General features: G+C 42.3%; 1 protein-coding gene across 4 annotated transcripts in view; it reads left to right on the top strand.

Moving 5' to 3' along the window:
• FILIP1 (filamin A interacting protein 1) overlaps positions 1-15,775 on the top strand; it is a 221,516-nt gene that overhangs the window by 95,529 nt on the left and 110,212 nt on the right. For all 4 annotated transcript variants that reach the window (XM_061427232.1, XM_061427230.1, XM_061427229.1 and 1 more), the window contains one exon: positions 2,994-3,275. In XM_061427232.1, coding sequence (XP_061283216.1) covers positions 3,000-3,275 — 276 coding nt within the window. In that variant the 5' untranslated portion in view covers positions 2,994-2,999. The remainder of the gene's footprint in view (positions 1-2,993; positions 3,276-15,775) is intronic.

The raw sequence follows: 15,775 nt of genomic DNA, 5'->3' as shown, positions 1-15,775 counted from the left end.
GCATGTAATATATAGAGAGTTATGCATTAGTCTTATTTTACAAATATCCTAATGCCATAGATTCTATAAAAGATACAGGAAATCCAGGAAAATAAGACATAAGCACATGTTAGAGTCAAATACAAATGTTGTGTGTGATTAAGGCTGTGTATGATTAAGTTTAAAACGTTACCACCTTGGGAAATACTGCCTGGAACTTCCATTAACGCGTGTTCTAAATTGAAGTTGTTAGATCAATATTTGATGTTCCATCCCAAAGAGCCTTAAGAGAAAATTGTTTTAGATCAAAGAAGTGCACATGTGGCATGGAGTCACGGGGAATCACAATTCAATTTGGGGAGCCCATGTGTCTTAGTTGTGCTGTGTCAGGAGTTAAGTTTGAAACTGTGGGGGAAGAAAAATAATTTTTGCTTTACTCTTCTAAGGTCTTTGGCTGTTATATCCCTGTATTAAAAAGACAGATTAATAGGAGGACACAAATACAAGTTTAATGACATGCGTACCTCCTGTTTACATGGGAGAGACACAGGAAAACCGAGTAACTCTCCGAAATGACCAAGCCATTACCTTATATACCAGCTTCAGCTAAAGGCAAAAGAAAGATGTTGAGCCACTTATGAGAGTTACCAGGAAAGCACAGTAAACAAGGAAAGCATAGTAAATTCAGATTTGAGTCACTGCCTTCTGTATCAGTTAAGAGTTTCTAGAGATTTTAGAGTTATAGTTCTCTTCCTGGTATAGCCAGGGAGAAACCCTTACAAATGGAGGCTTTCTTATAAATATAAGTACGTCTTGCTGCTGCTGCTGCTAAGTCGCTTCAGTCGTGTCCGACTCTGTGCGAGCCCATAGACGTCAGTCCACCAGGCTCCACCGTCCCTGGGATTCTCAGGCAAGAACGCTGGAGTGGGTTGCCATTTCCTTCTCCAAAATATGTCTTAGGAAAGGGTAATTTCTACCCAGGTTTCAGAGCTTCACAGGTCCCTGTTGTTTCTTAAAAAATAATGAGCTTGAAGTCATCAGTATGCCAAAGAGGTATATTTGGGGGTGGTATAATATGCTCCCCTTCAAAACTATTTGTCACATCTTTTCATTTTTTTGGCTTGGGACTTAAGTCAGCCCACTCTGCCTGCAAACAAGCTGTGATGAAATACAGTAGGTCTGTTCTGAAGTGCTCTGGCTTCCGTTACAAAGAGCATCTATTCTTTGTTCACCAAGGAAGCACAGAGGATGCTCTAAAATTTTAGGACCTAATCACTGAATGAAGCAGAAAACATGGCGCTGGTGTTAAGGACCACTTCTCCGGTTTATAGTCTTCAAAATTAGGGTGCTATAGAAAGTTCACACACACACACACACAAGGGTCCATTTTGTTGTAAGCGTTCCATTCAAAAAAGGAGCATGAATGTAGATTTCAAGATTTCTTAGAAGAATTAAGTGTTCGCTATCTAAAAGGAAACATCACGCTGTGTGTTTATTTTTCTATTATAAGCCTGGCGTTTTGAAAAGCTTTTCTTGGTTTCTTAACTATGGTTGGGTTCATAAAGGAAATTTACTTCCAGAAAAGAAGTCTCTGTATTTTATCTGGAATGGGTAATGAAAACCTTGCTGCTGAGCTGTTCAAGGGAAGAACTATTTATACTGTGAGTTTTAAATAAACCCATGCACTAAGCTCCTATATTTAAGGATTTAGGCAAATTTTGTAGTACAGCCCCCAGGATATCAGAGGGATCTTCCCTGAATTTAGATTAGAGGCCTTGCCTTTGAGCTCAGTGTGTTTGTTTGCAATGTATCTGTTAATCAAGTTCTTTTGCTTAGAGACTGCATAAACATTCAAAATAGAATGACTCAAGTGAGTTCCCCATGGACAAATTAATTGCTGTTTTGTTTTTTTCTTTATTTTACCTCAGCATATTTTTTAAAAATCTTGATTTTGAAGGTGGTCTTTTCCTCCCAATCCTTTGTACTTTTATTACTGTAAAATGACTGACATTAGAAAAGAACAGCAACAACACTCAATTTTGAAAAAGAGTTCATGGAAAAGTAGAGTCCCATATCACTAAAAACTACCCCGCCCTCTTCCCTTGGCGTTTCCCCTTTTCTCTCTTCACTTCAAGTCCCCTCCCCCGACTCCATGTGGCTTTTTCTGCATATTGTGACTTCTGACTTGTTCTTGGCAAGGTTTGAGGTTTGCATTTTCTGATAGATAATTTAGAATCACTTAAAAAAGTAAACTTTTTATGTTACAAAAACCTTGAGATTCACAGAATTCTTGCAAAGATAATACTGGGGGATCCCATAGACCCCACACCCAGTTACCTCTATAATTAAAACCTCATGTTAATATGGTACGTATGTTATAATTGATGAACAAATAGTGATGCATTATTATTGACTAAAGTCCATGTTTTATTCATGTTTCCTCAATTTTCCCCTAATGTCTTTTTTCCGTTTCAGGATCCCATCCAGATGCCACATTACATCATTTAGTTGTCATGTGCCCTTAGCTTCCTCTTGGCGGTGACAATTATTCAGATTTTCCTTGTTTTCCATGACCTGATTAGTTTTAAAGATCATGGGTCAGGCATTTTGAAGTGTTTCTCAGTTGGGACGGGTCTGATGTTTTTCTCATTATTAGCCCTGGGTCATGTTTTGGGGAAGGGCGACCATAATAGGTAAAGTGTCATTGTTATCCCAGCCTATCGAAGATACCTACCATCAGCGTGAATTAGCGCTGCTTGACGTTGATCCCTATTACTCGGCTGCAGATGTTTGTGACGTTAGAATCACATTTTCATTTTCCTCTGAAGACTGGTCCAAGTATTTTCCTGAAGTTTCTAATGATGTGATCATTAAAGCTATAAGGAAGCTGACTGGAGATTGATCTCCTGGTTTTTCTTTCTTGGTGACGTTTTAAAGCCGCTATTCATTGCTAAGCAGTCAGGCAAAAATCATTTCAGTGGTGGTAAAGACATCTCCTTTCTCATGTGCTGTAGGTGGGAATGCGATCCCGAAACCAGGGCGGTGAAAGTTCATCCAACGGGCATGTCTCCTGCCCCAAGACCTCCACCATCAGCAACGCTGCTGATAAAAGTCTCTCAGAAGACACGAAAAAGAAGAACAAATCCAACAGAAAGGAGGAGGATGTCATGGCTTCGGGAACTGTCAAACGACACCTAAAACCATCTGGAGAAAGTGAACGGAAAAGTAAGAAATCCTTGGAGTTGTCCAAGGAAGATCTCATCCAGCTACTCAGTATAATGGAAGGGGAGCTACAGGTAGAGTCAAATTTTCTCAGTTGTTGTGTTTTTCGTTTGAAGCTGTAAAATAAGAGACCGTGAACCTGTCTCCCTCCTTGGATTGTGAACTTCGTGGGGAAGTGAATGTTTTTCTTGTTCATTCCTAAACCCCTAGTGCCTGGCGCAAGTTTCACTGAATACATTCTTGTTGAATGAACGGATAAATGGATAGAGCTGATTTCAATGTCAAGCTTCTCTAGAAGCAGAAAATTTTTTCATGACATTTTTTTTTTTTTTTGAGCTTTTTAATTTGCGTGGGGGTAGAGCTGAGTAACAATGTTGTGATGAACAGTGAAGGGACTCAGCCATCCATACAGAATGTGTCCATTCTCCCCCAAACTCCCCTCCCATCCAGGCTGCTATGTAACACTGAGCAAAGTTCCACGTGCTATACAGTAGGTCCTTGTCAGTTGTTCATTTTAAATACAGCATATGTACACAACCACACTAAGCTCCCTAATTACATGACGTGTTTTTGGTAATAATTTACTAATAGCATTTGGTAGTAGGTAATCAATGAGGTTATCTAATTTAGGGCCACTGGCTATGATTGCAAACTGAGGAAAAGTCATGATTCTTGTTTTTTTTAAGTTATTTTTATTTATTTATGGCTGCTCTGGGTCTTTGTTGCTGATTGCAGGCTTTTCTCTAGTTGCATTAAGGGAAGACTATTCTCAAGTTTTGGTGAGTGGGCTCCTTGTCGCAGTGGCTCGCGGGCTCTAGGGTGAGCAGGCTGCAGAAGTTGTGGCATACCGGCTTAGTTGTTCTGAGGCATGTGGAATCTTCCTGGACCAGGATTTGAACCCGTGTCCCCTGCACTGGCAAGTGGATTCTTAACCACTAGACCACCAGGGAAGTCCAAATTCATGACTCTTAGAAGGCAGCTGCTGCTGCTGCTAAGTCACTTCAGTCGTGTCCGACTCTGTGTGACCCCATAGACAGCAGGTCACCAGGCTCCCCCGTCCCTGGGATTCTCCAGGCAAGAACACTGGAGTGGGTTGCCATTTCCTTCTCCAATGCATGAAAGTGAAAAGTGAAAGGGAAGTTGCTCAGTCGTATCCGACTCTTTGCGACCCCATGGACTGTAGCGCACCAGGCTCCTCCGTTCATGGGATTTTCCAGGCAAGAGTACTGGAGTGGGGTGCCATCGCCTTCTCCGCTTAGAAGGCAGAGCTAAGATCAGTTGTTACTTTTGCTTTTTTCTAGGAGGTAGGGGGAAAAGAGAGATGAAGAGACAGAGGGAAGAAGAGAGGGAGAGAGAAAGAGAAGGAAATTTCATTTAAAGCAGTCTTACACTTTTCTCATTTTGGGGGTGACTCTCAGCTTTAATTTTCTACAGCGTCATAGGAGTTGAGATGCACTCAAGTAAGCAGAACATAATGCTGTGAAAACCTAATCCTTCCACAAAGCATTTTCAACTCTATTATCTCATTTGATCTCAATAAAAATGTGGGTGTCATTATCTATAATTTATAATGAGGAAACAGGCCCAGAAGGGTTAATGGGTTGACCAGATGTCATCTTAGGCCTTCTGATGCTTGATCCTGGGCACTTAATACTGCCCATCCTCCCGCCTTCTGTGGCTGCCAAGTCCCCCATTAAGAGAATGTTTTTAAGCACTTAAAAGGGAGCTGGGATTCTCCTGAGTTTCTGAACCCTGGAAAATTATATTTCTGGAAGTGGGAAAACAATAACTTTTTTTTTTTTTTTTTGAGGAGAGGATGACTTAAGAGTGAGGTTGCTGTTTTCCTTCTTGTTTTTGTTAGGCTCTTAGCTTGCCTAAGCCTCGAGGGGAACACTAACAATTGAATGAGATGAAGCCTTTGTTTGGTGCCCTTAGTACCAGACATATTATTTGCAACTTACCCTAAACAAGGGGATCTGATCTGTTCCTGTTCTAATCTGTGTGTGCCCTCAGATAAGGAAACCCCTGGGGTAAAGAGAAATAGAAAACATGCAAAACTCAAATTAAAAACAATCGAGCATGCTTGAGCTTACCATTTATGGGCTGAGAAAAATCACCTTTGCATTTCAAAGCAAAAGATGAAATTTTCCAGAGCACCACCATTACTAAAAATAGCTTCACCACTGCCAGAAATGTGGTTATTATTCAGCCTATTAATGTTTATTGTGTCAGGAGACAGAATGTATTAGTCCAAATTTTTAAGCTGCCCCCAGAATACAGCTATTGACCTGAGTGGGAGATACAACATAATCTAAGAAATCATTACAAAGGAATGTCATCAGCTTATTTCTTCCAGACCTGGTGGCTTATGTGAAGCTTATGGTTTTTCTAGACTCTAATAATTTCTGTAGAAAGGCTGTTATATCATGGTAGACTGTGGACTGTATTTAGTTGGTGGTATAGCCAGATATAGTTCTAGAGCCTGGATATGCAAAATAAAAGTCCACACACCTGGGACAAAGAAATTAGTCAGAAGGCTACAAAGAAGTGCATTTTGCTCTCCCTTAACCTTTGTGAATACAGGATACCTTACCTTACACAAGATGTATTCCTGAGCAGCAATAAATAAGGAAAGAGTGTAAGATATTTGTAGGAGAGGCAGTGGAGGTAAAAGAGAAATGAACTTGATATTGTAAGGAATGCCACGGTGAATTCATTTGCAAAGCAAGTCATCCATCCCCCATGTGCATTGCTATGCACACACATGCAAACATAAGTACATGCTCTTGTAAATGTAGATTTCACAATACTAGACTCCTTAAAAATGAGAGTGTTCCGTTATTTAGAGCTCCTGTCACAGGAGGGTGAGTGTGTGTTGTAGCTGAGAGTGGGAGGCAGTCGGCGTCAGCAAATGTGAGTGGGCTGGTGGAAATGTGACAGCTACGTAGCAGGTTTGCCACACTAGAGACAAGGGGGAAAAAAAGGTCTATCTGAAAAAAGATCTGGTGCTGAAAGAGAGGCAGAGAGTTTAGGGACCCACAGCTCAGGCCTGTGTGCTCTGCAGCTTGATGAGTATTTTATGAGCTTTTAGCGAGTTGTCTCCCAGAGCTTCAAAGGCTACCTATCACCCTCCCTTTGTGAAGCAGCTGTGAAATGACTCAAACACCTTCCTCTGCAGGTGGTGGTCCAAGATTCTATAAAGTATCAGGGCTGACAAGCAGCTCTGAGGTGTCTACCCACCTCCTTTATATTACAAATGTGAAACTGACACTCAAATGAGTTAGCTGACTTGCCCAAGATGGCACCGCAATTTAGTTAACATTTACTCCAAATCTAGCTTCCCTTTCTCTCAGTCCAGTGTCCCTCCTTTAATAGTCTTTTCCAATCAGAGGATGTGAAAGTGGGGTATCCAGGGCCTTTATATTTATTCTTCTGTCTCCAGGATTTCTTTCAAGTAGACTCACCAAGAGGTGCAGGTTTGATGCTTGGGTCAGGAAGATCACCTGGAGGAAGGCATAGAAACCCACTCCAGTGTTCTTGCCTGGAGAATCCCATGGACAGAGGAGCCTGGTGGGCTACAGTCCATGGGATCGCCAAGAGCTGGACATGACTAAAGCGACTTCTATTGCCTGTAGGAGATGTACCTTGGAAGTGACTTGCAGGCAAAGGAGGAGATGCAGTTTCACTCATACGCTTCATGCCAATTTTCTCTTTGTCAAACTTCTTTGTGATCTCTCTCATTCTCTTCATCTCTGCAGCCAGGGTTCTGAACACTACCGACAATTTTCTGTGTTTTCTGGTATCAGTGCTCCGTGGCCTTTGGAATCTGTTGTATGTAATCTGTGGGAATCTGTTGAATCAACCTTATAGACAGAACGACCTTTATTGTTAGCGCTGGCTTTTTGCAAAATTTGCAAACTTGCTGGGTTTTCCTTGTTGTTGTTGCTGTTTGTCTGCTTGCTTTTTGTCAGTAAGAGGTGTCCAGGGAACTCCTGAAGTTCACCCTAAAGGTGTACGTTAGAAATGGAGTTGCCCCTCGCAGGGATTTTTGCATTTTAAGGAGTCTTGTCTGGAACTGGTGATGTCATGCCCCTGGTCGTCAACAGGGACAGCCTTCCAGACTTTTCAAGCCACACCTTAGCAGATGCAAGCTTGTCATTTCAGCACAATGTCAGACGGCATTGCCTGCATAGAAGCAGCTGGAATAGTTTCCATGATTACACTTCTGTCCTCGACTGCTTCCAGTAACATGTACTTTCTAATAAATTGAAACATTTTTATTTCTCTGGGTGAAAAACTGGTTACATATTTCCCAGACTAAACTGAAAATAATGAAATAGTACTCCCAGGCCATCATTTGGGCATTATGATTAATTTCCCCTTGTATTTGTCCAAAAATAGCACTTTTAAGAAGCCAGTCAATTTGGCTGAACTAAAAACAACCAAAGTTCAAAGGAAATGGTACTCACATCAAAAAGCCATAATACAGAATACTTGGCAGAAGGATATTCTTGTAGGATAATTCAAAAAGAGAATACTAATTATTTTTCTTGATGCAAAAAATAGCTAGCTTTTTTATACAGTAAATTTCCTTGACATAGCCACTCAAATACTATTAGAAAAACAAAACTCAAATTGGGTTTCATCATTTTTTTCCCTCTTGTCTATGTAGGTAGTTCTCTTCTACCTGTGTATAAGGAGGCTCAGAGAATAGGCTTATTAGATAATGTAATTTGACAAGGCACCCCTTGAACAGTGCACCTCAGATTGGGACTTAAACCCATGTCCTGGGACTCAGACCTGGGCAAAACGCTGCGTGGGACTCCAACCCACTGTCATTTAATTGGGATCACTCACCTGCTGTCTGGACTTACTGAGGCTCAAGTGCTTTGTGTCCCAGCATAGAAGGAATTCAGCAAGAGGCAAAGTGATAGAAAATATATAGATTTATTAATATAGGTTGCTTGTAAGAGACGCAAGTGGGCAGGTTGGGGAGCTCTGCCCTGAGGATTAAGTGGGCTACAGTTTTATAGTCAAAGGAAGCGGGGAAGGGGGAAGATCACTTTCTTCAAGGAGTGAGGCTTCTAGATACGAAGGAGGAGCTAGGGATCAGACAGGAGAGACAGGAGAGACAGGAGAGTGTCTGACCCTATGAGGTCAAACTAGGATTTTCATTGTTGTTGTTCAGTCACCAAGTTGTGTCTGACTCCTCATGACCCCCTGGACTACAGCACTCCAGGCTTCCCTGGCTCTCACCATCTCCCAAGTTTGCCCAAGTTCATATCCGTTGAATCGGTGATACCATCCAACCATCTCATTCTCTGTTGTCCTCTTCTCTTTCTGCCTTCAATCTTCCCCAGCATCGAGATCTTCTCCAATGAGTTGGCTGTTCGCATCGGGTGGTCAAAGTTTTGGAGCTTCAGCTTCAGCCTCAGTCCTTCCAATGAGTACTCAGGGTTAATTTCCCTTAAGATTGACCGGTTTGATCTCCTTGCTGTTGAAGGGACGCTCAAGAGTCTTCTCCAACACCACAGTTTGAAAACATCAATTCTTCAGCATTCTGCCTTCTTTATGGTCCAGCTCTCACATCGGTACATGGCAGCTGGAAAGGCCATTCCCTTGACTATACAGGCCTTTGTCGGCAAAGTGATGTCTTTACTTTTTAACGCTCTGTCCAGGTTTGTCATAGCTTTCCTGCCAAGAAGCAGTTGTCTTCTAATATCATGGCTGCGATCACCATCTGCAGTGATTTTAGAGCCCAAGGAAGGAAACTTGTCACCGCTTCCTCCTTTTCCTTTTCTATTTGCCATCTCTTGATGGCAAATAGACTGGATGACATAATCTTATTTTTTTTAACATTGAGTTTTAAGCTGGCTTTTTCATTCTCCTCCTTCCCCCTCATTAAGAGGCTCTTTAGTTCTTCTTCACTTTCTGCCATTAGAGTGGTATCATTTGTATTCAAATCAGTAGAAGCGTGGTGACATTTTTCTTCCATCTAGCATAACTCATACTTTTATTTTTGGCTTTATAGTTAAGCAAGGCTATTTCATTCCATGACATTCCAACAGTTTTCTTGAGTGATCATTAACTTATAGTGGTCTTCCAAGTTTCCTAGGTTTCCCTCTCTATCTATTGTCCCCTCCTGGGACTTCTGTAGCTACCCGTGTAATAACTACCATTGTTGTTCAGTTGCTCAGTCGTGTCTGATTCTTTATGACCCCATGGACTGCAGCGTGCCAGGCTTCCCTGTCCTTCATCAACTCCTGGAGCTTGATCAAACTCATGTCCATTGAGTGGGTGATGCCATCCAACCATCTCATCATCTGTTGCCCCCTTCTCCTCCTGTCTTCAGTCTTTCCCAGCATCAAGGTCTTTTTCAATGAGTCGGCTCTTTACATCAGATGGCTAAGTAATGGAGCTTCAGCATCAACATCAGTCCTTCCAATGAACATTCAGGACTGAATTCCTTTAGGATTGACTGGTTGGATCTCCTTAAAGTCCAAGGGACTCTCAAGAGTCTTCTCCAACACCACAGCTCAGAGACATCAATACCATATTCTATCCCTATCACCAACACTCCCCTGGGCTTTGGTGTTTGCCAGGCTGAGTCAGAGGCAATCACACCACACACCGAGAAATCTTCCTTCATTTGGATGCCTGGCAGAAGAAGTTGTTGTATTTCCAAGGTAATTTATGAAATCGATAATATGCTTGTGGATTGTTAGATGTTTCCTCTATTCTCTCCTTTGGGGGTTCCAGCCATTTTCTTTATTGTTCACTTTCTCTCTTTTCTTTAACCCCTCTCCTACCTACTATAGGTGATCCCTCTGTCCACTCTCTTTTTCTCACCAACAGAGTTTATTCATTCTTAGTGAAAGTGAAGTCACTCAGTCATGTCTGACTCTTTGCGACCCCAGGGACTGTAGCCTGCCAAGCTCCTCCATCCATGGGATTTTCCAGGCAAGAGTACTGGAGTGGGTTGCCATTTCCTTCTCCAGGGGATCTTCCTGACTCAGGTATCAAACCCAGGTCTCCCAAATTGCAGGCAGACACTTTACTGTCTGAGCCACTAGGGAAGCCAGTCATTCTTAGGGCTTTAATTAACGAATTTAAAATCGATTGATCTTGCAATATTTAAGAAACATTGCACTACTGGAAGCCTGAAAAATGCAAAAGTGAGTAATAATAATACTCGTAGCTAAAATTTGATGAACTCCTGCTATGTGCCAAGCATGGTTTTTGGCATGGTTTTTCCTCATGGCAGTCATGAGGAAAGAGCTCATGATCTGGTAGGACAGATGAGAATGTATATTTTTGGGGGTAGCTGCAATGCAAATTGCTGTTGTCGTTGTTCAGTCACCAAGTCGCCTGGTGCTGTTGTTCAGTCATCAAGTCGTTCCTGACTCTTTGCAACCTTATGGACGGCAGCATGCCAGGCTTCCCTGTCCTTCACCGTCTCCTAGAGTTTGCTCAGATTCATGTCCATTGAGTTGGTAATACGATCTAACTATCTCTTCCCCTGCTGTAAAGCATATTAGGGAGTACAAACATGGGAAAGATTGTGAAAATCCCAGGAGATGAGTTAAGAAAAGCTTCACTGAAGAATTAGATCTCCAAGAATTGTAGGTCTTGGACAGGCACAGAGGAGCATAGGAACTAACTTGGCAGAATCAAACAGACAGCAGGTGGACAAGTATGGGTCATGTTCATTGTGAATGGTCTCCCATCTGTGGAGAAGTATTTGGTGGAAGTAAAACTACAGCTCTATTTGGAGACCACAAATAAGGCATCTGAAAAACAACAGTCAGAAGGTGTGAGGATCCCAGAGGAGTGGAGGATGCAGAAGCCAAAGGAGTCAAGATTGTCAAGAAGAGGAAAGAAATTGTGTCAGTCAAATCAACAGAGAATTTCAGCTGGATGTGATTGAAAGGTGTTTGTTGGGTTTATGGGTCTGGAGGTCATTGGGAACATTTGCTGGAGAAGTTTCACTGAGTGTAAGTCTATTGTCAGTGGTTTGAGAAGTGAAGGGAAGTTAAAGAAATAGAGTAACATGTTCTAATGAAAATCCATGAATTTTTTTCTTGAAGAGTTAATCGGATCTTTTTTTTTTTGGACCCAGGCAAATAAGCCAAATTTCCCTTCTCTTTCACACTGTAGTAAATCATTTGTCTGGCACAGAGTATGCCGTTAGTACATTTGTTGACCTCCTGCTTTGAAATCACCATGTTGCTTTGCTCTACTTCTGGGCTTTAAGTGAGACATGGGAGTATTAAAAAGTAAAAGACTGAAACAGTGTGACTTGAATGAAAAATCCTGCAGGGAAATGTTTGGTACTTGACCTTATTAGCATTAACTCTGAGCTGTAGCTTACTCCCTGCCTGCGTGCCTGCATGCCAAGTCGCTTCAGTCGTGTCTAACTATAGCCCACCAGGCTCCTCTGTCCATGGGATTCTCCAGGCCAGAACACTGGAGTGGGTTGCCATTGCCTCCCCCAGGGGATCTTCCCGACCCAAGGATTGGAACTCACGTCTCTTGCATCTCCTGCATTGGCAGGTGGGTTCTTTACCACTAGCGCCACCTGGGAAGCCCCCCTGTCTGTGTACTTCCCACTTTCTGGGCTGTTGTGGTGGCTACAGTCAGCCAATGTAGATATTATTTGGAAAACCTTAGGTAATGAAGGAGGAGAACGATAGAATGGTAGCTAGAAGGAAACTCAAGTGAAGGGAGTATTTTGAATGATGAAACAGACTTTACTGTGTTTTATGGGTTAAAGGGTTATGGGACCAAAAAAGAGCAGGGTCAAAGATACAGCAAACAGCAAGGATTTGTGATGAACCAAAGTCTTAAAGGAGGCAGGAGGGAGGGAATTAAAAGTATGGTTTGGAGGCTGACCTTGGGGTTTGCCCTTGAAAAGTAGGGTGAGACTTCCTCTTCTGTGACAGAGAGAAGGAAGAAGAATGGGTGGGGATAAATACACCATTTGTAGAGGAAGGGTGGGCAACTGAGGGAGATGTGCCCAAAGCCTCAGTTTTCACAGCAAGGAAAAGACAAAGTGCTATGCTACTGAAAGCAACAAGACCGGACCCAAGCCATGGTCTTAAGGATAATGATGTACAGTTGCATTGCTACCCAGGGGAGTGTTAGCGGAAGGAGATTGTGGACAAACAGGAATCCTAACGAGTGGAGTTGAGGACTCAGCCAGCAGAAGGACCGGGTGTGTGCAGTGGACTAGATGCCCGAGTGTACAGGGGCGCTGTAGCTTATAGCTCTGGATCTGGGGCTGAAGTCGTCTCCGTGGATGCAGTGGAGAGACAGAAGTTAAAGGAAGTGGCGTGTGTTGGCGAGACGGCGTCCAGCAAGGAAGCAACATTGGGAAGAGTGAGCACGTCCATGGGAAGACGGGCCAGAGAGGGCTGGAAAGATGAAGTTGGGCTATTAGCACCTAAATTTTCTGTCCGGTGTGGGTTTTACTAATGTACAGTCTTGGGTGCGGTCCTGGAAGTGGAAGTGAAGGCAATTGGAATGAATGAGGTCAAGGAATGGTGAAGTTAGGGTATTGGCTATGAGTGTTGAAACCTCCGAGGATGATGGTGGGATTTGGAGTGGAGAGCTAGTCTGTATCATGTAGTAAGTATGAGGGTTGGGGAGCAGAAGGTCAGCAGATAATTGCTGCCAGACTATTTTCTGTAAAGTGCTTCTCTGATCGTGTCATGCAGGTGCTTAGGAATTTACAAGAGATCTCTAGACCCTATCAGATTGAAATCTAAATTGATCAGACTGGTCTGTAAAAATCTATTTATTAACAGGCTTCCCGTTAACCGTGAAAGCTTATCTTTTATATTCCTTAACTTGACCCTGCCTATCAAACCAGGCAGCCTTCAATTGTCCCCCTGCCCTGATCTAGACACTCACATGTACAATCTCAAATACTATTACCTCCCCTGGCTTCTCTATATTTATCGACCTTAAGACTACTTACAGAACAGATACTGAAGATCTTTACGAAAACTGAGGAGGACATGTATTGTCCTTGTTCTATCCTACACTTCCCTCATGTACTAGTCAATACTCCTGTTTTTCCTTTTTAAATTAAAGATTTAAATTTTTTATAGCAGTTTTGGGATCACAGTAAAATTGAGAGGAAGGTACAGTGATTTTCATACATGCCCTCTGCCCCACCCCACAGGCATACCCTCCCATATTATCAACATCCCCCAGTACGGTTGGGCATGTTACACTTGATAAATCTACATGGACACATTGTAACCACCCAAGGCCTGTAGTTTACCTTAGGGCTCACCTTTGGTGTGTGCGTTGGTTTGGAAAATGTATGATGATATGTGGGTCTCCCAGGTGATGCTAGTGGTAAAGATCCTGCCTGCCAATGCAGGAGTACAGAGATGTGGGTTTGGTCCCCAGGTTGGGAAGATCCCCTGGAGGAGGGCACGGCAACCCACTCCGGTATCCTTGCCTGGAGAATCCTATGGACAGAGGAGCCTGGCAGTCTACAGTCCATGGGGTCACAAAGAGTCAAACACAACAGAAATGACTTAGCATGCATGATGTTACGTATCTACCATTATTAGCACCTTACAGAATATTTTCTCTGCTCTAAAAATTCTCTGGGCTCCACCTATTCATCTCTCCCCCAATCTTACACTAATTTCTCTTAGTTCCCATCACATACAGATTTCCCACGTGTTTTATGTACTTACTTATATCTGTTGCCTGAAACAGCTTGAGAGAAGGGGTTGTGTCTTCTGCTTCTTTCCTGAGCCTCATTGCACCTAGAAAAGGGCTGGACATCATTGTTTATCTACTGTTAACTAATGATCGTTCTCAGAATATCCTAATATTTGTATGTCCTGTGAGGCAGTCATAAGATTATTTTTTTAATGTCTGCAAAATACTTTGAACTATATAAAGCATGAGTTCTTAGTATACACAGTGTTATTGATTTAATAGTAATGGTCCCAAATGTTTATGATATTCCTACTACAATACTATGACTCTACCTTTCTGTCATCTTTAACAAGAGATTTCATAACTCCACTGGGGATGCTAATCGTCAGTTCAGATGGAATTACCAAAAGCACCCAAGCATGATAGGCTTATCCTACAAGAGTGCCATTTATCATTTCTTTCTTTAGAGATGGCTTTTCTTTTCCTGAGTTCCATTTGTCATATGGTAGGACTTCCCATAGAATCTCTGCACTTCTGAAGAATGAGGTTTTTAGTTCCTCTGCTGGCTTTTGAAATTGATGACTCACCTGTACTTAATAAGCTCCATATTTAGAATCTGGGGCTGAGGTCACTCTGAGAAAGGCTGCCCAGTGAAATCTTACACCACTAAAATGGTCAGCATGCTGAGAATGGTATGTCTTTGCTAAGTTTAGGAGGCAGCAAAGAGATAGGTTGCTCTCTGATTAAAATCAGGACCAGATATGATCTTTGTTGAATGTGATGGTTCAGAATCTCATGTATCCAGTAGTACTGTTAGTATTTTGGCAAAGAGCTTTGGCCGCTGATTTTCATTGTTAGGCAGAATATTTTTAGTGTTCCTATTAGAATCAGAAATTTGCCTTCTCTGCAGTGAGAATAAGACCCTCATTGATGCTATAGGGGAGAAGCATGATTTTATGAAAAATGTAAAAAAAAAATTAATAAAGAAAATGCCCTGTAAAATAAATCTTTTATTATTTATGACACTCTGGACATTGGGAAATACTATACAGGAGTAATATGTGAAAGACACAGAATTCTCCTATAAATGACTATAGCCTGTATTTTTTTTTCAGTGAAACTGACCTCATTTGTAAACAAACTACATCTTAATATCCAAATCACCTATGTAAATATTTCTCAATTACTTGGAGTATGTTCTCCAGTGAAATCAGAGTTTGTATCAGTTCAGTTCAGTTCAGTCACTCAGTCATGTCCGACTCTTTGCGACCCCATGAATCACAGCACGCCAGGCCTCCCTGTCTATCACCAACTCCCAGAGTTCACTCAGACTCACGTCCATCGAGTCAGTGATGCCATCCAGCCATCTCATCCTCTGTCGTCCCCTTCTCCTCCTGCCACCAATCCCTCCCAGCATCAGAGTCTTTTCCAATGAATCAACTCTTCACATGAGGTGGCCAAAGTACTGGAGTTTCAGCTTTAGCATCATTCCTTCCAAAGAAATCCCAGGGCTGATCTCCTTCAGGATGGACTGGTTGGATCTCCTTGCAGTCCAAGGGACTCTCAAGAGTCTTCTCCAACACCACAGTTCAAAAGCATCAATTCTTCGGCGCTCAGCCTTCTTCACAGTCCAACTCTCACATCCATACATGACCACAGGAAAAACCATAGCCTTGACTAGACGGACCTTTGTTGGCAAAGTAATGTCTCTGCTTTTTAATATGCTATCTAGGTTGGTCATAACTTTCCTTCCAAGGAGTAAGCGTCTTTTAATTTCATGGCTGCAGTCACCATCTTCAGTGATTTTGGAGCCCCAGAAAATAAAGTCTGCCACTGTTTCCCCATCTATTTCCCATGAAGTGATGGGACCAGATGCCATGATCTTCATTTT

The sequence above is a fragment of the Bos javanicus genome, chromosome 9 (genome assembly GCF_032452875.1).
Source record: "Bos javanicus breed banteng chromosome 9, ARS-OSU_banteng_1.0, whole genome shotgun sequence".
NCBI lineage: Eukaryota > Metazoa > Chordata > Mammalia > Artiodactyla > Bovidae > Bos > Bos javanicus.
This window is presented reverse-complemented; position numbering and strand designations above follow the sequence as displayed.